General features: G+C 42.3%; 1 protein-coding gene across 3 annotated transcripts in view; it reads left to right on the top strand.

The window, feature by feature from the left end:
• EPCIP (exosomal polycystin 1 interacting protein) overlaps positions 1-20678 on the top strand; it is a 35028-nt gene extending 14350 nt beyond the window's left edge. The window contains exons 1-3 of one of the 3 annotated variants that reach the window (XM_089688920.1): positions 12491-12656; positions 18457-19208; positions 20419-20678. In XM_089688920.1, coding sequence (XP_089545046.1) covers positions 18487-19182 — 696 coding nt within the window. In that variant the 5' untranslated portion in view covers positions 12491-12656; positions 18457-18486 and the 3' untranslated portion in view covers positions 19183-19208; positions 20419-20678. Of the gene's footprint in view, positions 1-12490; positions 12657-18456; positions 19219-20418 lie in introns of those variants that run through there. The other 2 variants (XM_089688921.1, XM_089688919.1) reach the window with 2 other exon arrangements.
• The last annotated feature ends 3185 nt before the right edge of the window (positions 20679-23863 follow it).

The following is a 23863-nucleotide window of genomic DNA, read 5'->3' on the forward strand; positions in this document are numbered from 1 at the left end:
CGCCCACACGCTCCCACGCATGCGCACTCGCACCGCCGCGACCCGAAGGGACCTGTCTCTGTCGCACGGCTGCACGGCGACAGGGTCCCTGACAAGATCCCTTCCAGACACAATTGGCCCCCATCAACAATAGATCTCCCACTAGGAACAATAGACCTCACCAACAACAATAGACCACCACACAAAATTAGACCCCCTTCAGTGACAATAGATCCCCCAGCAGCCAGCAACAACAGCTCCTCCAGCACACCCCAGCAGCCCTTGCCATTACATACATTCAGTGTTGGAGGTGCCGCAACTGGGGTTCCCCCTGGGGATACCAATTACATAGTGGCCCTCAACGAGGGTAGCGCTACAATTTAAAACACAGAATGGTGTTCCTTTAAGAAATTGCCTTATCATGCATTAGCTATTAGAGTTTCTAATATAGATTATATACCTTGGAGTAAATGCTGCATTGGAATATTTCCCATTTCCACCATTTTTGTTGTCACGTTGTGTGTTCATGCAGATATGTACATCTCTATTTACATTGCAATATCTGTTTCAGGAGAATGGGCAGAACAAACAGCCTGACACAGAGGGGATTGTCCTCCAGGCACTGAATTAAGTTGTTAATTACCTTTATGTTTTGATTCCCCATGGAGGTTTCTCACCGAGTAACTAAGGAGATTAATCTTCAAATCCTTCTTACGGCTCGACTATAAAGACAACTTTCTCTATTGCTGTTTTCTGAGGCTAGAAAGGAAACCAACATAAGCTGCAAATGTCACTCAGATGGCAGGGAAGAGGGGCAAAATAAATGAGCATCCCATCGAAAACAAGAGGGGTGCAGAACTGTTATACAGTACAGGTTTATGTTCTCTCTAGAACCCTGAGGGTGAACTCCATGTAAGCCACTAAATATATACAGGATCTGGGAACATTTCAACCTGCAAAATGTATTTCTGTACATACTGTGTAGAGATTTAAACAGCTCTGCCGCAATGCACAATCAGTCTAGTGACCAGACTTTTCCCTATTGCAGTTAAAGTTGGATGTAAACCCTTACATATACCCAATGAAGTGACTGGCCTCAGGTGATACGCATGGAACAAATCCTCCTACATAAGTTGTACCTGTTTATCTAGCCTTTCCCCTCCATCCATTACAAGTGCAGAATTTACGCAGGAGCTATCAGCTCTGAAAAGCAGGGGGATGAGGAGCTGAAGTTACATCACTGATGAGAACTCTGAGAGCTGATTGGAGGGAAGAGACACCCCCCCCCCCTCACAGCACACAGAAACAGAGCTGAAGCTGTCAATCACAGGCTGTGCCCTCCCCATTGACATTTTTCTCTTTTTGTCAGGAAAACTCGTCAGAAGTGATTCATGCTGACAACAGAGGAACGAGGCAGTGGACAGAAATGACACTTAGTGCTCTGGATAGATACAAGCAAACACTATAGAGGGATATGCTTTGTTCATATTTCATGTCTGTGGTTTACAACCACTTTAAGGCTGGCCATACATTATACAATTTTCTGTCCAGTTTCTGCCCAATTTCCTTTAGCTTTACCTTCAACTATGTAGTGCAAGATCCTGCCTAATTGGATACAATTGAAAGTGTTAGTTTTGACCTCCTATTATATGGTTTTTGGTAAATCTAAACTAAAAGTCTCAAGAATAATGTATAATGTATGGCCAGCCTAAGCAACGGGGTTAGGTCAGCTTGTAGGGAGGTGTAGTTAGCCTTCCCGCCTGTAGGTGGCTTCATGCCATTATTGAATGGGAAGGGGAGTCTAAGGAAATTTATGCTGTTACACAGTTAATATTCATGTTAATGTACATGAGAATTCATATAGTTTATTTTTTGTACCATTTTCTATGGACATTTCTATAGTTAGTAATGCTGCCATCCAGTGGTCTTATTTGGTATACACTTTGTTTTTCATGTTGCCTCCCTGAGATCTATGACACAGTTCCTTTGTATATGAAGCTCCTCCCTTCTTCTTGAGTTCAGCACTTCCTGTGTCATGGATGCAGCTAACAGACCACATGTAACAGGGACACATGTATTCTGCATAGTACGCTACAGAAAGTATCATCTTTTGACCGCATAATACTGGAAACCATTCATTCTGCTGTATCCTGTTTCACATGTACAGAATAAAGCAACTTCTGGATGAACACAGTATTGGTGAGTTCAGCTATCTGACAAGGATTGCCTACAGTGATTATATCTGCTTATACAGGCTAGGCAGAGAGGTCTCACAAGGGATAAATCGCTATCACAACAATCTGAGTCAGAATAGTCAAAAGATGCATAGAATCCCTCCAGCCTGCTGTGTATATGTGTGTGCCTAATCTGCAATCAAGCTCAGTGCCATCCGCCATCTTGCAAACCACATGGTCGCACAAGCTTACTGCACTTCATGTGAATGTTGAAAACTGTTTCTCTGCATTGAACTGTGTTACCCCACCTGTCTAAGCTGCTGTTCATCTTCTTAAAGAGACAGTACCAATTTTTGCAGAACAGTAAAAAATGTCTAGACAAGGCTCTGAACACTCCTTTATGGCCGAACCAACGCAGATACATAATTCCCCTGAACCAGCAGACGTACAGGGAGCAGAGTCTGCAGACATTCCCGAACAGAGCGTAAAACCCAAACGTACAATAAAACCGACACAGAAACTCAGGGAAAACTATGAAGCCACTAGAGATGAGTTCTCCAGTAATCTGTCAGACCTCTGGGACCGAACTTCACAATGCATGTCAGTTTTGTCACACTTTAATGATCAACCAGCTGAATTAAGAGACTCTATAAATCGCCTATCTGCTGCGTATGAACGCTACCAGCGGCTGTCTGTAAAATACTCAGCTTTCTTGCAGGACTCTAATATAGAGGATTCTTCAGCAGAACTGACCAGGACTGATGCACTAAACCAACAAAGGGATCTTGCAGTGAAAAATGCTACGTTTATAGCAGAACTCCGCATTACTCAACTGCAGGAGACCAGATCTCACAGATCCACCTCAACCAAGCTCACTGCACTTTCTTCTAGATCCTCTCGCTCCAGAAGTTCCACGTTAAGCGATAAGCTAATAGAGGCCCGCGCTGATGCTGAATCAAAAAAGGCGCAAAGCTCTTTTACCAGAAAGCAAGCAGAGATGGAAGCTAAAAGCAAAGCTCAACAAGCAGAGATGATGGCTCAGCAAGCAGAGATGATAGCTCAGCAAGCAGAGATGGAAGCTAAAAGCAAAGCTTTCCAAGCACAAATGGCTTCTCAACAAGCAGAGGCAGATTCCCAAATAAACATTCTGCAGATGGAAGGGGAGGAAGCAGCTTCCCTAGCAAGGCTGAAAGTCCTTGAACAAGCAATGGGACAAAGTACTAATTCAGACTGCCTTATCCCAGCAGAACTGGAAGATCCAGTTGAACGCACCAGTGAATACGTATTAAAGCATAACATTTGCGAAGATACAGAGTCATCTCCTGTACCTCCTACTAACAACACTGTTCTGACTCTCAACACAGAGACCTCTCAGCTCCATATGCCTAAGCCTCTTCAAATCTACAACACAAGTACATCTATGCAGCAAACCACATCAACTCTTGCCAACAACAAGGTGACTTCCAGTGACAAGTCGCAGCTCAAGCCACAGCCAGCACAAGCCTTAGAGACTACACCACAGTTAAACGCTCATGCAACATCATTTTACCCTGGTAAACCTCACCCTACATCACCAGAGAACTTTCACACCCAAGGGGTTCCACAAGTTACTTTGACACCAAAGAGTGAGAGATCAGACTTGAATGACTTTGCCAGATATATGATTCGCCGTGAGCTCATTAACACCAGCCTCTCAAGGTTTGACGACTGTCCAGAGAGCTACAGGGCCTGGAGATCAACCTTCAAGGCTGCTATTGCTGATCTCAACCTTACTACTAAGGAAGAACTTGATTTGCTCATAAAGTGGCTGGGACCAGAATCTGCAGATCATGTTAAAAGACTGAGAACAGTACATGTTGACCACCCAGACGCAGGTCTTGTTGCTGCATGGGCAAGACTTGAGCAAGCCTATGGTAGCTCTGAAGCCATAGAGAGCGCTCTATTCAAGAGACTGCAAAACTTCCCAAAAATAGGAAACAAAGACTATCGCAGGCTCCAAGATCTAAGTGACCTCCTCATGGAGCTAGAGTTGGCAAAGACAGACCCACGTCTATCTGGACTAAGCTTCCTGGACACCGCTCATGGTGTCAACCCAGTGGTGTCTAAACTGCCATACGGCCTGCAAGAGAAATGGGCACAACAGGGCTCAAGGTACAAAAGAGACTATAACGTATCCTTTCCTCCATTCTCATACTTTTGCAGGTTCATTAGTGATCATGCCTGGATGAGAAACGATCCCAGCTTCAGCTACAGTGAACCAAACTTGCCTGCTTCATCCTCATCATCATCAAGGTATGATAACACAGCAGCTAAACGTAGAGACTATACTAGAGCAATATCTGTTAAAAGGACAGACATCTCACCCTCCACAACCTCACCTACTGACCAAGGCATTGTGGACGCCAGAGATAAAGACCCTAATCGTCAGTGTCCTATTCACAAGAAGCCTCACCCTCTTAAGAAATGTCGTGGGCTTAGGGCAAAGCCTTTACAAGAGCGCAAGGAGATTCTCCAGAAACTTGGAATATGCTACAAGTGCTGTGCTTCTTATAACCACTTTGCTAAAGACTGTAAAGTTGTCATCAAGTGCACAGAATGCGGTAGCGACAGACATGTTACAGCCATGCATCCTACTCCACTTCCAGACAACCCGCAGCAGCTACCTACCTCAACCCCTGTCTCAAATTATGGCGGGGAGCAACAAAGTCATGCTCTAGCCAAAAGTAATGTTTCTTCTTCATGCACAGAAGTCTGTGGAGAGGGACTGGATCACAAATGCTGTGCCAAGATATGCCTAGTCAAGATATACCCCAAGGATCATCCTGAGGAAGCTGCTAGGATGTATGCCATAATAGATGAACAGAGCAACAGATCCTTGGTTAAGCCTAAATTCTTTGAGATCTTTGGCTTAGAAGGTCACGCCACACCGTATACTCTCAGAACCTGTTCTGGTCGTGTAGAGACCTTTGGCAGAAGGGTCGATGGATTCATGGTCTCTCATATCAAGGATGGAGAAGGCATACCCCTCCCAACATTAGTTGAGTGTGATCAGATACCAGACGAAAGAGAAGAGATTCCTACTCCAGAAGCTGCATATCATCATCCTCACTTAAGGCACCTTGCTGATGAGATTCCTGCGATGGACAAGAGTGCTGAAATCTTGGTCCTGCTAGGAAGAGACATTCTCAGAGTACATAAAGTACGCGACCAATGCGATGGACCTAACGATGCCCCTTATGCACAAAGACTTGACCTAGGCTGGGTAATAGTGGGCGATGTATGCCTGGACAGAACATCAACTGAGATCCACTCCTTCAAAACTTACATGTTGGGAAATGGACGTGCATCCCACTTCAAACAGTGCCCTCACCATTATGAAGTAAAGGAGAAGCCTCTTGACATCATCCAAGTACCTGATGTTACTCTTGTTCTTTGTGATGACAACCTAGGTACCACAGTGTTTTGTACTACAAGTGATGACAACAAAATAGCCTTGTCGGTCGAAGATAGAGAGTTCATCAAAATAATGGACGAAGAATTCTTCCAGGATGAGTCTAACAGCTGGATCGCACCATTACCTCTTCGTGCTGCAAGGGCCACACTCCCAACCAATCGTGAACAGGCTCTATCGAGATTCCACTCACTTCAACGAACACTAAAGAACAGGCCTGAAATGAAGGAACATTTCATCGCTTTTATGAAAAGGATCTTTGATAATGATCACGCCGAACCAGCGCCACCACTTCAAAGACACGATGAGTGCTGGTACCTGCCCTTCTTTGGAGTGTATCATCCACGTAAGCCAAAACAAATCAGGGTAGTATTTGACTCCAGTGCCAAGCATCAAGGCGTATCCCTGAACAATGTTCTTCTCACTGGCCCGAATCTAACCAACAACCTTGTAGGTATACTTATGAGATTTAGAAGAGAACCAGTTGCCATAACTGCTGATATTGAGCAAATGTTTCATTGCTTCATTGTACGTGAAAACCATAGGAACCTCCTAAGGTTTCTGTGGCACCGTAACAACAACATGGACAATGAGATAATTGAATACCGCATGAAGGTACATGTTTTTGGAAATAGTCCCTCACCCGCTGTTGCAACATATGGTTTACGAAGGACTGCCCTTGATGGAGAAAAGGAGTATGGTGCGGATGCTCGACACTTCGTTGAGAGAGACTTTTATGTTGACGACGGACTTAAGTCTTTACCTACAGACGAAGAAGCCATAGACCTGCTCCAAAGGACACAAGGTATGCTTTCCGAGGCTAACCTCAGACTACACAAGATTGCCTCGAATAGTGTTGCTGTTATGAAAGCCTTTCAACCTGGCGATCATGCCACTGGGTTTAAAGATTTAAATCTTGGAATGGACATGCCACCTGTACAGAGAAGTCTGGGCCTACGGTGGGACTTATTAAAAGATACCTTCGGCTTTCAAGTCGGCTCTGCAGACAAACCATTTACCAAGCGTGGTGTTCTGTCAGTGGTGAACAGTTTATACGATCCATTGGGATTTGTGGCTCCCATCACCATACAAGGTAAAGCCTTACTTAGACAGTTCTCAGAGTCTATTAAAGATTGGGATGCTCCGCTGCCTACAGACAAGCTTCCAAAGTGGGAGTCCTGGAAACAATCTCTACATGCCTTAGATGGAATCAGTATACCACGCTGTTACACCTCAGCTTCCCTTGCTACAAGTCAGAGGAAAGAGCTTCACATCTTCTCAGATGCATCTACTGAGGCCATAGCAGCTGTTGCCTACCTCAAGGTAATAGACTCTAATCAAACCCACATAGGGTTTCTGTTTGGGAAAGCTAAGTTAGCACCTAAGCCTGAGCACACAATTCCTAGGCTTGAACTTTGTGGAACTGTGCTAGCTGTAGAAATTGCCGATTTCATACTGCGCGAGTTGGACACTCAGATAGATGACACCAAATTCTACACAGACAGCAAAGTTGTTCTGGGCTACATATACAACCAGACTAAACGTTTTTATGTGTATGTCAGCAACCGTGTAGAAAGAATCAGGAAATCATCTAAACCTGAACAATGGCATTATGTCCCATCTGAAATGAATCCTGCAGATCATGCCACCAGGCCAGTGTCTGCAAGTGTCTTTGCAAATTCTTCGTGGTTAACAGGTCCTGAATTCCTGCTGGATCATCCAGAAGAAACCTCAGCTGATATCTTCAGTCTTCTAGAACCTGACAGAGATCCAGAGATTCGTCCTGAAGTCAAAACCCTTGTCACCAGAACTGAACAAAGACTCGTCTTGGGCTGTCAACGCTTTGAACGTTTTTCTAAGTGGATAAGACTTGTACGCACCATCGCAAGGTTAGTCCATATTGCACACTGCTTTCACACAAAGCCCACCAATGTTCAATGTCAAGGGTGGCACATGTGCCAAAGGCTTCTTTCTGCAAAAGACATTGCTGAAGGTGAAATGATCATAATCCACAATGTACAACAGGATGTCTTTGGCTCAGAAATTAAATGTATCCGTGACAAGAGGGACATTCCAAAAAACAGTTCAATTGCTAACCTGAACCCATTCATTGACAGTGATGGCATGTTAAGGGTTGGTGGACGTTTAAACAAGGCTGAGTTGGGAGATCAGGAACAGAATCCTCTCATTATACCTGCTCGCCATCATATCACCACTCTGCTCATACGGCACTACCATGAAGGGGTTAAGCACGAAGGAAGACACTTCACAGAGGGTGCCATAAGAGCTGCAGGCCTTTGGATTATAGGAGCAAAAAGACAGATTACAACTACACTGCACAGCTGTGTTCAGTGCCGGAAACTAAGAGGTAAACATCAGCAACAGCAAATGTCAGATTTACCAGCCGACAGATTAAGTACTGACCCACCTTTCACTCATGTTGGTTTGGATGTCTTTGGACCATGGATGGTAACAGCCCGCAGAACTCAAGGAGGCCAAGCAAACAGCAAACGATGGGCAGTGCTGTTCACTTGTATGAGTGTGCGTGCAGTACATATTGAAGTCATAGAATCTATGGATGCCTCAAGTTTCATCAATGCTCTAAGACGATTTCTTGCCATCAGAGGACCAGTCAAGACACTAAGATCTGACTGTGGAACTAATTTTGTTGGAGCCTGTCGAGAGTTACAGCTTAACTCTAGGCCAATCCAAGACCTTTTAGCTGAAAAGGGCTGTACATGGATTTTCAATCCTCCTCATTCTTCCCACATGGGTGGCTCTTGGGAGAGAATGATAGGCATCACACGAAAAATACTGGACTCTATGTTTATGGACTTGAACTCCACAAGACTTACCCATGAGATTCTAACCACCTTCCTGGCAGAAGCATCTGCCATAATCAATTCAAGACCACTTGTTCCAGTTTCTACAGATCCAGAGACCCCAACTATCCTTACCCCAGCTACTCTACTTACCCAGAAGCTTGGGTCCGTTCCTGTTCCACCTGGAAACTTTAAAACAGGAAATATGTGCTATGACCAGTGGAAGCGAGTACAACACCTCTCCAACTGCTTCTGGAATCGATGGAGAATGGAGTATATTTCTACTCTGCAAGGACGCAGAAAATGGCAACGCCTGAACCCTAACATTAAAGTTGGAGATCTCGTTCTGCTGAAGGACCAGCAAGCTGAAAGAATCGAGTGGCCTATGGGACTCATTGTAAAGAGCATTCCTAGTGATGACGGCAAGGTACGCAAGGTGGAGGTGAAAGTTGCAAGACAAGGGACTGTAAAGACTTTCAGCAGACCTATCACGGAACTTGTTCTGCTCTTGCCCTTTGGAGAATGAACTTGCTTGCGTATGCTGCTGGATCCAACCTGTGACTTCAAGAAGGAAGTGTCTTGAACTTTAATTGATATAACTTGAAGCCTTACGTTATAATTGTTGCACTATATGCATGTTCTCTTTTTTATGTCTTTCAGGTCTTCAAGACATCAAGCAAATTGCACTGTTGTTTATTTGCAATTGTATAACTACCGTTATGGTTTAAATAGTGACATTTACAATGCCAGACGGGGAGTATGCTGTTACACAGTTAATATTCATGTTAATGTACATGAGAATTCATATAGTTTATTTTTTGTACCATTTTCTATGGACATTTCTATAGTTAGTAATGCTGCCATCCAGTGGTCTTATTTGGTATACACTTTGTTTTTCATGTTGCCTTCCTGAGATCTATGACACAGTTCCTTTGTATATGAAGCTCCTCCCTTCTTCTTGAGTATAGCACTTCCTGTGTCATGGATGCAGCTAACAGACCACATGTAACAGGGACACATGTATTCTGCATAGTACGCTACAGAAAGTATCATCTTTTGACCGCATAATACTGGAAACCATTCATTCTGCTGTATCCTGTTTCACATGTACAGAATAAAGCAACTTCTGGATGAACACAGTATTGGTGAGTTCAGCTATCTGATAAGGATTGCCCACAGTGATTATATCTGCTTATACAGGCTAGGCAGAGAGGTCTCACAAGGGATAAATCGCTATCACAACAATCTGAGTCAGAATAAAATTGATCTAGTGATTCTGTACAGTGTCTTGATAGTGGAAAGTAACCTGATTGGACAATGAACTCTTAAGAGACTTCGGCAGCCATCTTGGGTGAGGGAACCTTTTAAATAGGGGATTCCATATAATATTGGCGTGCTTCTTGCAAGTGTGTTGGAGGAAGTGGAACCCATTTGTGAGGGACAGTGCTTAGCACAATGTCAGGTTCCAGACTAGGAGGGATAACTCAGAGAAGGCTACTTCTTCACTTTTTATACTCCAGTATGGAGGCATGGAGTCAGTAGAGACTGCATACACCTTTATGACCTGTTCTGTCTCTCCAATCTAAGCATTGAAAGTGTGATCTCTGTAACTTACAGTTGTGATGAGATAGCGATAACTCCAATCTTAGTTGAATAACACAGGCAGTGACTCGATCCATACGACACCTTGTAGATCTTGTGAAGTTTATTCCATAAACTGAGAGAATCTTACAACAATGAACATTGGATAGGTCAAAAGATCATAATGTGATCTGCTTCCATAAGACATGAGGTTTGAAGCTGAAATACTGGGAAAAGGGGTGGGCTATCTATACAGCATGAACTAAACCAAAGGAAGGGGAGAAGCAGATACAAAATACAAAGAACACTTAAAGGCATATGACAGTCATGTGAAACATGACATGACCTATTCCAGGAAGGGGCAGTACCCCTGGTAACAGAAGACATTTTTGGTAATATTTCCTGTAAAATACTGAGACTGTATATTTTCTGTACTGCTTATACTAGTCCTGAAGATCAGTTTACCTGTGCTGCTAACAAACTGTGCAGATTTATGTAAAAACATCAGTACCCTTTATACTGGGGTTGATTTACTAAAACTTCAGAGTGCAAATTCTGGTGCAGCTCTGCATAGAAACCAATCAGCTTCCAGATTTTATTGCCAAAGCTTAATGGAACAAGCTGAAGTTAGAAGCTGATTGGCTACCATGCACAGCTTCACCTGATTTTACACTCTCCAGTTTTAGTACATCAAATCCAATGTGTGCAAGTATTTCCTCCCAATACAAGGTACCTAAAACAGGCCCCAATTACAAGCTCCCTGCCCCACCTGTGATTGGGCAGCAAGGGAGCAGCAATAGACTGATGAGGTCATCTCTCTGCCCTCTCCTATTAGCTTTCTTCTTCTCAGTAGATGGGAATGCAAGGCACCTTGTTGGCCCTATTTACTGTCGCACCTTCTCCCAGTCTTAGAGCCTCAATCACAAAAGGCTGAAATCAAGTCAGATATAGGTATTTATATTAATTACATCTAATTTCTTTTTAATAAATACATCATTTTGGGGGGTTTTTTTAAGCTTGCCTCTAGTTTAGTTTTAGCCATTGTCAACACATAATTCACATAATGCTCTGCTTCTTACTTTAGGAGTTCAACAAGGTTCCATGTGGGCAGCACAGTGGCTAAATGTTTAGCACTTCCACCTGACTGTACTAGGGTTGTTGGTTCAAATCTTAACCATGGCACCACCTGCCTGGAGTTTGCATGTTCTCCCTGTGCCTGCATGTCTTTACTCTGGGTTTCCTCCTACACTCCAAGGACATGCTGGTAGGTTAAATGGCTCCTGTCTAAATTGGCCTTAGTATATGAATGTAAGTTAGGGACTTCAGATTGTACAACCTTTGAGGGTTAGGGACTGATATGAATGTACATTGACAGCACTATATAAGTACCTGTAATAAATAAAATCATAGATATGTTAAAATCTGATAAGGTGCACTGCAGGCTCAATATCCCTAGAGTCCTCTGATCCTGGGTGCATTCACCCACATTAAAGTTTTGGAGCTTTATGGTGGTGTATTTATGCTTCAGATGTGTCAATAAACCTACTGACTGGCTTTTATTACTACAAGCAGCTCCCCTATTCTGTTATGGACTGATATGTGAAAGTTCAGTCATAGTTAAATGAGCAGGCATGGCCATGCTAATAGCAGCATGGGCCCCTGGGCAAAGTAATGCACTGGGGCCCCTACCAGCCTGCCCCAATTTACACACCTATTCTCAAGAATTAAAGTATAAATAAGCTCTAACGAGCCGGGCCCTCTGTTTCCTCTTGTACCAGATTGTATTGTAAGTGTAATGTCTGCCTTCACTTTGTAAAGTGCTGCGCAAACTGTTGGCGCCATATAAATCCTATATAATAATAATAATAATAATAATAAAAAATAGTTGATAGGATTAAACATTTATTAGTACATTAAATAAAATAGAAAAACATGCCATAAGTCAAACACTAATCATCACAAAGGACAGAGTATGGGGGGGGGGTTGTTTGGGAGGGGGAAGCAGAAGGGCACAGTACAGGGGAAGTCAGGAGGGCACAGTTTTGGAATCAGGAGGGCACAGTCCAGGTTCTGGGATGCTGACCGGGCCATCCCGGGACAGCTTAGTAAAAAGTGTGACTGTCCCAGCAAATCCTGGACAATTGGCAAGAATAATGTAATGGAAGACTATCCTGGGCCCATTCCCAGGGGTGCTCATGCAGTAGGACAGTCCTGGACACAGGAAGCTGCTGTAGAGAATAATGGTGTCACTGGGCTGGCTATGCAAAGCAGAAGAAGTGTGAAAATCACAACAATGCCTGCCAAATATTTTGGCTGGAGCACCACTTTATCTCTTTGTAGATATTCCAGGCCCTGGAATCTCCTTCTCCAGCTCTCTTTTAGGTATTTGCACAGACATAATATATTAGTAGAATGTTATTGCTCCTTTAACTAACTCAAGACAGTTAGCCAAAAACGTCTGAGATCCATTTCCTGCTACTGGTGTTGCTGCGTGGCAGACGAACCAAAGATAGATCAGAAAAAAACTATATTGACGAATAAAAACAGAGAGCAAAAATGAGGAAGCACTCAGAAACAGAATGCGATTCAAGTGTGCGGAATGTGTACGTCCACAGTGTAACCTGAACTGATGAGAAATGCCCAGAGCTGGTAAGTGTTTACATCACTGATTTAGCACTGTTATGCACTGCCGCTAATGCCATCCAGCTAATACACTGTGTAAAGATTTTCCAAGCTACCCTTCCAGATGTGGGCAGTCAAGCTGAAGACTGAAGGTTCCTTGCAAGGATTGGAAGGACTTGCTGGGAATTGTAGTCCCTCTATGATGGCTGCTTTCTCCCATATTAGCAAGTACTCCATATTCTCCTAGATTGTAAGCTCCAAGGAGCAGGGCCCTCGAACCCTCGTGTATCGCATTGTATTGTTATTGTACTGTCGCATGTTGTGTCTCCCATTGTAATGTACAGCGCTGAGTGAACTGTTGGCGCTTTATAAATACTGTATAATAATAATAATAATATTCCTTGAATCCTGATTAGAAAAGATTATGTCCAATTTCACTTCTCCTTACTCTGTGCATAATGAAAAACATCAGCTGTGGACCCAGCAGAAATCTTATATTGGCAGCAAATATTTTATACAAGCTTTGTTCTTTCTTTCATGAAAAGAAAAAAAAATCTAAAATTGGGTCCTAAACATACAATGCGAGTGCTTTTTAAGAGACACTTTTTTCGTTTTATGACACAATCTGAAAGAAACAAATAACTTTCTATAAATGTCTGGCCTGTAGCAGGAAATCCAGCGCATTTCAGGGTATGTCCTCATTTTAAGTATTGCAAACCTAGGAATTAGACATAATGTAATCCAATCCAGCAGTCACTACTCCCCCATTAGTGGTTGCATTTTGCAGTGCGCTATGGTACAGTGTGCTAATATAAGTGTAATGTTAAGGATACGCAGGCCAGGCCAGGACAAGAGGTAGGCAGCAGAGGCCACCTTCAGCCGGAAGGAGGACAAAAAAAGGACAGGGTTTGCAACGTGTCTCAATGAAGTGGTTCGGAATTCCGGGGGAAGCACATCTTGGCCTTTTTTACGTGGGTACGAAAGGACCTTTTCCTGGCACCAAGCAAAGGGATGAGTGGATAGGTTGATATGTGGTCACCATGAAGGCTCTCAAATGTCCCTCATTTGGAGGAACTGTCCCTCTTTTGAGACCAAATTCATTTTTCCCTCTTGCAGCTCCATTTGTCTCTTTGTTTGGTCTGTTGTGTACATCTCTATACAAAATTCACTATTTTACTACTAAACGTGTTATGCTGTGCTAAACTTTTTATCCAACCTCTATATTACTGCATTTTTTATTTTGAAAAACAAATATAAAGGTAAATAAAGGCCAAAAAAGTGTGTCTTGGCCAATCATTTTGTGCATATTAGATCTTTGTGGTCTGCATAACCAGGGCCATGACAAGGCCATGTCCTTTGTCTGCATACTGTGTACTAAAAGGTGTCCCTCTCAGGGGCGGACTGACCATTTGGAAACTCGGACACTGCCCGAGGGCCTGGGGTCAGTAGGGGGCCCAATGAGATGCCCCTGGTACCTTTTTCATAGGCTTTTTTGAGTTTGGGCAAGGAAACAGGGGCCCCATGATCCCCTATTGCCCGGGGGCCCCATGACTTGTCAGTCCGCCCCTGGTCCCTCTTTTTAATTTCAGAAAGTAGTGAGGTATAGTCACCATGGATCACTGCTTATCCCAGACAAACCAATCCACTCTTTTGTGGACAGGTGACAAAGTCTTAGGATCCCATGCCTGTTCACTTGTGGAAGTTATGGAAAGGCCTAGCTCTATCCTGGAGAGTAGGCTCTACATCTTTCACTGCCTCCTTGCCTTTAGCAAAATGGATCCATTTTTTTTCCTGTAAAGCAGCACAGGGGATTATATGGTGGGATCCCCAGCCCCTTGTGATGTCATTGGCATATTAATGAAATACTATGTCTTTGAAAGGGTAGGCCCTAGGTGGGTATGTGGACAAGGAGCCCACAGTAGGCCTGGAACCCTTTCCCATAATCCCCTGTGCTCTTCTGTCAGTTAAAGAAAACCCAAACTGAGAGAGTATGAAGGCTGCCATTGTTTACACCGCCATGGAAAAAACACTAGTTAGGTGGCAGCCCTATTGATATCAGCTTCAGGGCTTTCTGACCTTGATCCAGCATGCAGATTAAATAGAAGTACGAACAATTGACTAATTCAAGGCAATGTACCAGAAATCACTGAAGCCACTGATTCAGCATGATAGCCAGGCAGCTAGTATTTTCAGAAGAAAGGGTCAGGATCAGCAGTGCCAGTTGATAAAACCAAGATCATTTTTGGTTCCTGCTCATTGCTGACCAGAGGTCCTAGGAGCGGGCATGGCTCCATGTATGAACCTAATCCCCTTCTCTTTCTTGTGGAACTCTAAAATTGTATTATTTGAATACAAAAATGTTATACTACACAAAATGTTTTATTTATGCTTTAAATTGTTGCATGTTGAAAACCCAATATAAAGGAAAAGTAGTGTCAAAAAAGGACATGTGGGTTTAACCGTTCATTTTTTGCTTATGAATTTCTCTTAGTCCACATAATTGGGGTGCCCTTTGTCTACATACTTTGTGCTTATAGTTCTCCCTCTTTCTTGTCTTATAATGTTGGACAGTATGGAAGGGGGCTACATAAGTGATCTACTAAGGCTCCACAGATTTACCTTCATTTACAATGGGAAACAATGATGTTTCCTGGTAATCTGCAGAAGATGTGTGTTGTGTAATTCCAAAGTTATAAATTTAGATGTCAGCACAAATTATTTATAGAACTCATGCCCTGTGGGAACATGGAGGTGACGTCAAATAGAAAAGTTCTAAAAGTAAAATTGTAGTTCTGCCTTATTCAAATAATGTTTCCAACTTTCTGAGAGTTCAGGCAACAATCAATGCTAAACTTTCCACATACCACTCTAGATGAAATACCACAATTTATAGAACCGTTTCAGCTCATCTACAACAAGCAGCAGAAATACTGCACATTGAAAATTCTTATTCTTTCTTTATTTAAATATTCAGTGTAGTGCCCTCCCAGTTAGGCTATTAGGTAAATTTAGTTACTGTCTCCACTATGGTAAGTGGAGTGGTTGTTCCCAGTTAGGAACATTTAATTTTTTACTCCACTCCAGTGAGTGGAGTGATGGTCCATTGCTTGGTCTGCTCAGGATTTCTAGGCTGAGAGTTTGATTGCTTCCCCATGCCTCTGGAAGAAGATTCCAGAGCATAGGCAGGGAATTTGTAATGATCAGCTGAATTTTTACCATGCCCTGGACAATACCTAGAATGGAGAATCCAAAGGATGTCATGGGAGGTGATAAATGTGCAGGATCCCTGGGTTAAGAGTTCTTTCCTCAACAGGGAGGGTTCCAGGACTCATGGGGCTTCTACCCCTAGGAGAAGTATCACTAAGACAAAAACCATAATTTGGGCCTCAGCATTTGCTGCACTAAGGGGCCAAAAAGGACAGCTAAAAAGGGATACCTAATGAAGGACAATGTTTCAGAGTCTATGTCTGGAGGAGAACTTTGTCATCTCATTTTTGAGGATCCACCTGAGGAAGCTGGGTAGCAGCCAGCTCATAGAACACCGTGAGTAAGGATTTTCTTGGGGAGTGACTATTGCTTCGAAGAGATAGAGAGAACCAGTTGCTAGTGACTACCTTGTGGTCAACAGCTATCGGGTCTTAGATATTCCAACATCCACAGCTACCTCCAGAGAAGCTAAGATTGAAGGACATGGGAGAAGTTAGTTCTTTTGTTATTGGTGCCGATCGATTGGAGTATCCCGTGACCCTACTCCCCTCTTCTGTTATATCTCTTGAGCAAAACATCCTAAAAAGACACTTCCTGGACTGAGAATTCTGAGTTAATCTTCACAACTCCTGTAAAGGTATTGCTTTAAAGAGAAGGAGAAACCACCATTCTCATTTGGGCACTTGCTTATCTATGGCCAGCTGTGACCAATCTAAGACTGATGAACAGTAGCAAACATGGTATCAGACTTCTAGTGGCCTTACTCTGCAGATTCTGAAAGGGGTGTGACTTACAGTAGACTGCTGCTTAAACTGGTGACAGATAATTGTTGGCACAAGATTCTGGCATTGAAATCAAGCCTAAAATTAAAGTGAACCTCACAGCCCCTGACCTTCAAACTGTCCTGCTGCCAGATGCTGAAACATCTCTATAAGCATCGGGCAGTGGGGCAGTTTGGAAGGCAGTAGCATGCTGTGAGGCAATTGCACACACACAATTCTACCACTGGATTTCTGTACATACAGTATGTCTGAGGAAAATAGAGGAGAGTTGGGAGGAAGGAAAAAAAATTATAAAAAAAAATGTTTGCAATGCTGACTAGCCTACTGGTACCATTATGGAAAATGCATCCTTGCTCTCACCTATACACAAAAAGGTAACCTGACCCCTAATTTAAAACAACTTTTAATCTGACCCTAACATCTTTGAACACAACCCGTTCCTAACAATTAACCCTTAACCTCCTCCAACCTCAACATCATGCTTAAAAAAAAACCTTAAAGCCATTCTTTCAGTCATCTGGAAAAATCCTGATAGAATCTCCTTAAAATAGAGGAGGTATTATACTCACCTCTCCAGTGGCCCGTGTCTCTGACTGTCACTCTGCTATGGTGCTGAATTTAGCATCTGACACCCTTAGGAGTATCGGATTCCTGTATCCCCCGCCACGTATTCTTCATCTCCACAGGACAGAGCAATGACATAAGAACCAGATAATAGAACCACACTCATAAAACCACAAGAATTTGACCCTCCTGGAAGGGTCCAAAGCTGAAGAGTCTGATGTAGGCTGCAACACTGTAACAGAGTGAAGGTAGCAGAGAGGGTCCTAGTAGACGTAAATACAATACCTCATCATTGCAGCTTCCATTAGTTATTTTTTGGGCAACCGACAAGGTCATTTTAAATTTAGACTTAGGGCTTAGGGAAGGGGGTGACTAAATTTCTAACTCTTAACAAACGCTTCTATAGCTTTAGTATAGGCGTTAGACAGACATTAATGAACTTTATTATAGGCGTTAGACAGACATTAATGAACTTTAGTATAGATGTTAGACAGGCAATAGTCAGCTTTAGTATGAGTGTCAGACTGGCGTTTTCCAAGCATTAAAAACGCTCCCCAAACACCAGTTTTGAAGCGTTTTATACAAGTATTAAAACCTCAACACAAATGCATATAGTAAACTGTCAAGTTATTAACGTGCCACAACTGCACTGCAATTGCCCTGCAAACACCTGCCAGCACATTTGCAGAGTGTCACCCTTGACTTGAATGGGTGGCAATGAAAGGATTCAAACTCCTCCAGACTCAATATGAGGCTTCAATTTTGAAGTGATGTGATGCTACCGCTCTATGTATTGAATATGTGAACAGTACTGTGCGCTGTCTATAGTATAATTTTCATAGACATTTGAGGAGTGTTAAAATCGCCCCTCAAACACCTGCTTTCAATGCCAGTGTGAACTAGGCCTTAAAATACTGCTGTCCAGGAGTGGGTGCATTGCCCCTCCATAGATGTAGTGGAGGAGTGAATACAGTCACTCTAAGACAGGAGGTATGTTATGACTGATCATCAGATGAAAATAAAGGAATAAAAGAAAACTAATTCAGCCATCACATCCAATGATTGGTAAGCTACAATACATTATTTGTGTATTTTTCAGTTTAGTTACTCCTTAAATGGCTCTAACACAAGGGTGTAAACTAAGCTGCATAAATTGTAAATCTTTTTCACTCTATTACTTTAGTTTAGGCACAGAACTGCCTGGATTTATGACTTTTTATGACTATGTCCCAATATTTTACATTGGACTAACTGATGTACATTCTTGTTTCCAGAGAAATCTTGTCCTGTGCAGCCCCTGATGGATGAAGCTGTGCTCTTTGAAGTCGGGCAGATTTGGTATTAGGATATCAATGTCCTTCTACAATCATCACCTCCTTTTACTAGGCTTTCTGGGTCTTTGCAGTATTTCAAGCCTTGTGCTCAGTCAGAACCACACGCTGATATTTTCCAAAGACAACAACATCCGGAATTGCAGCTGCTCCTCCAACATCCATAACTGCGATTACAACCTGGCCAACCTGGAATGCAGCTGTAAGACTGTCCTCCCGAAGAACAAGACCGGATCTAGGCTGAGCTACAGTGGCAACCTAACCATCTGGTTCTCTGATACGTCCACTCTAGGCAAGCTGGTGAACTTCACTTTTGTTCAAAACCTAAAACTTTCACTTTGCGGCACTACAGTCCTGCCCACAGATTACCTGGCCATTTTGGGACTCCGGCACCTAAGGGTGCAAGCAGAAGCCATGGCAGAGCAAAGTGTAATCATTTACAGTAGCAGTGATCAGAAGGTCAAGGATGGACCTTGTCCCACATCCAGAGACAATCAGTCACAATTACATATTTCCTATCTGGACACGTCTGTCTTTAATGGGCTTCCCCTGATAAAATCATACAGCGTGGAGAACATCTCCAGTGTTTTGGAACATTTCCCAAACTTGCCTTTGTCTAATGTGATCACCACCACAGATACAAGTTACGTTGTGACATTAATCTACTGATGGACAGAGATGGCCCACATCTGACTGTAAATAAAAGTACAATTTTTGTATTTATCCTAAGTCATTGAGATAATGCTCTGAATGTACATAATGCAGAATAAATTTTATTTTGTGTAGACATTCAATTTTAAAGACTAGCTACAAAGTGAGCAGCCCCGCCCTCCTTCAAACACCCCCTCCATTCTTTATTTTGAAAACATTTTGTATGCATACCTTATGTACATACATTTTGATGGGCATAGTTCACCTTTACCAAAAACTGCCGATGCAGGTAAGAGGCACCTGTAGATAAAGACAAACTGTGCAGCTTTGCACAGAGTTGGATAATGCCCCTGCTATAGGTGTAGGCCTTTTATGTACCTCATGAAATCTGAATGAAAAACTCCCAGATATTGGATCTCCCCTTCCTGCCTTGTTGCTTCACCATCACAGGAGCGAGCGCTTTCTCTCCCCTGATGCAGTAGTTCTGAGCTCAGCATTTAAGAGCTCACTCTTGTAATGGTGGATGCAGGGGCAGACTGACAACTCATGGGGCCCCTGGGCAATAGAAGATCATGGGGCCCCTGTGTCCTTGCCCAAACTCAAAAAAGCCTATGAAAAAGGTACCAGGGGCATCTCATGGGGCCCCCTACTGACCCCAGGCCCTCGGGCAGTGCCCGAGTTTCCAAATGGTCAGTCCACCCCTGGGTGGATGTGAACAGTAACAGCTGGGCATGTCTTAGCAATGTCCTAGCAACAAGGCATTGCAAAGATCTCCCCTCAAGAAGCTCACCTCCTTTAAGGAATAAACAATCCAATTTTCCACAATATCCATTATTCCTTAGTAAAATTACCACATACCTACATCTCATATAAAATATGGATACATTTGTAAATGATAAGAGGTGGCGCCCAATCTTATTATAAATGATTAAACTCCTAAAAAAAATTAGGATTCTAAACCTAAATCTCCATCCACTAAACAACCAAAGACCCTCAATTCATAGAAATACTTCATTATATTTCAGTAATCATTGATAAAACAGTTTATATCTAATTCTACATTCAAGCCCACGGGAGCAAGTGTATTATGCATATACATACATTTGGTTTCCCTCATAGATAGTTCTCTGACCATGTTGGAACCCCTTGAAGACGGGAACCTCTTTTTTTAATAATATTTAATAAGTTTATTAATGTATAAGATTGGGTATCACCTATTAACATTTCTATTCATTTATCCATATATTATATAAGATATAGGAAGTCGTAAGTGATGAAATGCATCAGAGCGTGACTGCATGGAGGATGGAAGTTACGTCAAACTCCACACCAGAAGTGACGCTAGACGCCATGTGGTTTGCTGGGCGGATGTGGTGAGGAAAAGTCTCTGTGCTTGCTGGACAGTTTATAGCGTATTAGATGAATAATTAAACTTTGATGAGCGGTATGTAAAGAGTAATGTTTGTGAGTGGTTTTAAATAATTTTCAAATAAATTGATTTTTATACAAAATTACGCTATATGTGCCATTCCTTTCTTCTGAGTTCTAGCAAATAATGAAGATTGTGGAAAGTCGATTGTTTATTCCTTAACCCCTTCGCACCTAAAGGTAAAACAAATGTTAATGCCTAAGCACAATTTTGCAAGTTTGCAATATGTTAGGAAAACTGTACGTATCATCACAACTACTTTGTGCATCCAGGTGGATTATACCTTGTTTTTTTTCAGGAAAAATTGGACTTTCATTTGGTGGTAAATTGTAATGGGTATCTCCTGATTTTTTTTTATTATCAAAGGAAAACTAATTCAAAATAGTAAAAAAAATATATATTTTTTAACTTTAGCTGTAAATTTCTGGCTACTACCATAACCTTCCACCAAAGAACAACTCAAAATAAAGTCTCCTGTTCCTACCTAAAACACACTGACACTAAGTGAGACTTAACCCAAACACATCAAGATATTTATTTTATTTTATTTTTTAATATTCTTTTTTTTTTCATGCAGCTTTTTTTTCTCTCAGCAAGGAAAAATCATGTAGTGTATTTTTTACATGTTTTTGATTTTTATTTTTACTCGTTTTGCATTTTTTTCATCTGCCTAACAACAAACTGGCCAAAAAAGCGTTAAAAAATACAAAGCGCATAAAAAAAGCATGAAAAACGTGTCAGTAGCACATGCGCAAAAACACAAAATGCGCCACAAAAAGCACTGCAGAAACAGATCAAATGCAAACTGCATAGGTGTGAACTAGGCTGGAACAAAACAATTATCACTGAATTAACAAACCAAAAATGGAAAAATTGCCCATAAGAATATAAGGGTACCAGAAGTATCTCTGAAAATGTTAAATGCCTGACTGTGTCTGATTTCAGTGTGTTTTAGTCCCAGCCCTGTAACAAGTGTTTCTCAAAGTGGTTAAAATGTGCACTAGGAGGATAAAAGGTGAAATCTCACTGCTTTATGGGCGTTCTACATATTTTCCTTTCCTTATTTTTTTTTTCAGGAAGTCTATACAAATCTAGCTAGGCCCTCCTCATTTCTTCCATGTTCCCTCAGTCCTAGTTATTTCCAGAGACGGCCAAGTCATACACTTCAAAAGCCTGGAAAAGCATCCTCTGCACTGCTATTATCTGATGTAAATGTGTATTGATTCAACTTCTGTGTCTTAAAGTTAGGAAGAGTTAAGTTGTCTGTGGATGGTGACAAGTCAGCAGGTGACCATACTGTCTGGACAGACCATACTGTCTGGTCTTATGAATCATGTCAATAAACACAACCCCATTTGAAAATTAACACAATCTATGGACCAAGAATTGTGGGTAATTTACTGTGGGACGTTTGAACTTTGATTTGTATGACAAAAAGCTTATTGAAAAAAATTAAGGTGTACTGTATATAGCCAAATCTTTATTTTTTGGATTTAGATAGAGTGGGAAGGGTTAATACCCATGTCAGTTTATTTGTGGCTGGGTCCCATTGGGAAGATTTCCCTTCACTTTCTGAGACAAATTCCCTTAGTTATTACAGGAACTCATGTCCCCACTGGAAGATTTACTTTTCCTCTACTGGTGATAACTGTAAAATTTTGGATTTTTCCACCACTTTCTCTTTCAGTAACAATGGTCACCAGGATGAATCTACCCGACCTAGACAAACTGATAGAAAAAAGTGTTTATGCTGTTAAAGTTGAACCTTCCAATGCAAAAAGAAGGATGGGTTTTGCCAGCGCCCTGCCACCTCAGCACAAATTGCTTTACAAGTCAATTTTTAAACAAACTGTTCACACCTCCCCCCAAAAAAATGACTTTGGTCCCTGCAAAAAAATATTTAAAGTGGTAGTAAACTGTCTTTTTAAAAAACACACTAACAGGCAGAATTTTTATAACAGAAGAGACCCTAGAGGTCTCTTCTGTCATAAATGACCGCCCTGCCTATTAGCGGGTAATGCGACCTGAGCTGTTCACGTGCAGCTCAGACATCATTTATGGCCTGTTCTGCGTGCCATGGCAAGTCACTTCCATGCGCATGTGCTTTCGCAGCCCAGTCATTCAAGCAGCTGAAGATTTGGAACCCAGAAGGAAGACTTGATTAACATGGAACCAGAGCTGTCTCCATCTATAAGTCTCTCATAATGTACTGGTATGCACGTATACTTGTACATTATGACTTAAACCTGCAGGGGACAATTTTTTTAGTCTCTTAATGGGACTCTACCACCGCTTTAATCCTTCTGGAAGGCAAGCATGATATCATCATGCCTCTTAGCAGAGCTAGGAGCCCGAAATCCCAAGAGAATGCATCTTGCAATTGGCTGAAATGCATTCTCATATAGCCTTGAGCCAGAAGGGTAAGTATTTTTTTAGTGGGGAAGGGTGACTGGTTTGTTTATGAATGGCTTTTGTGCTGAGAGGCAGAAGGCTGGCAATGGAGCAGACCTTCATTTTTGGCATTGTCCAGTAGCTTTTGCACAAAGTTTTAACACATGGATAAGGAACTTTGTTTTCAGTCATGTGAGCAATTTTTTAAATCCCATTGGACTCAGCTAGCCGTTGATCATAATGGATCGGTCGACTGCAAGAAGCTGACAGGTGAATCGTGACTGCGGCTTTGCCTCCCTCTAGCCTCTGTCGCTCTTATGTTAACTGAGCGCGGGGGGCAGCATAGTATTCAAAGAATCAAACTTTACAATACAAAATAGGGATACTTCATTCACTCATATTGCAATACATGTTTAAGCTGGCCAACTGGGGGACAGCCCGTACTTTGTCTTTTCCCCTATATTGTGTCCACAGTAGCATTTGCGTTGGCAGAGTAGAGTAGGACTGGCCATAGAGGGATTACTTTGACGCAGTTGGCCAGTCTAAACATGTATTGCAATATGTGTGAACTAAATATCCCTATTTTGTATTGTAAAGTTTGCTAGAAAGGGTATATAGCAGTGTGCAGAGGGTTCCTTTGGGATTTCTAGTGTTAATATGAGCTTACAACCCTTTAGCACCTGATAGATAAATGCATGTACAAGTTATTAGGATTTGAGCACAGGTATGTATAGGAGGCACTGTTGGAGGGGGGACACTACTGTGGGAGGGAGGGGGCAGAGGATACTATAGTTGGGGGGGGGGATGATGTGAAGGGGGCAGAGGACATTGCATTGAGGTAGGGGTACAGAACACTATTGTTGTGGGAGTGGGGCAGAG

This window comes from Staurois parvus, unplaced genomic scaffold (genome assembly GCF_062004578.1).
Source record: "Staurois parvus isolate SC_StPar_1 unplaced genomic scaffold, SC_StPar_1.0 ptg000461l, whole genome shotgun sequence".
Lineage (NCBI taxonomy): Eukaryota > Metazoa > Chordata > Amphibia > Anura > Ranidae > Staurois > Staurois parvus.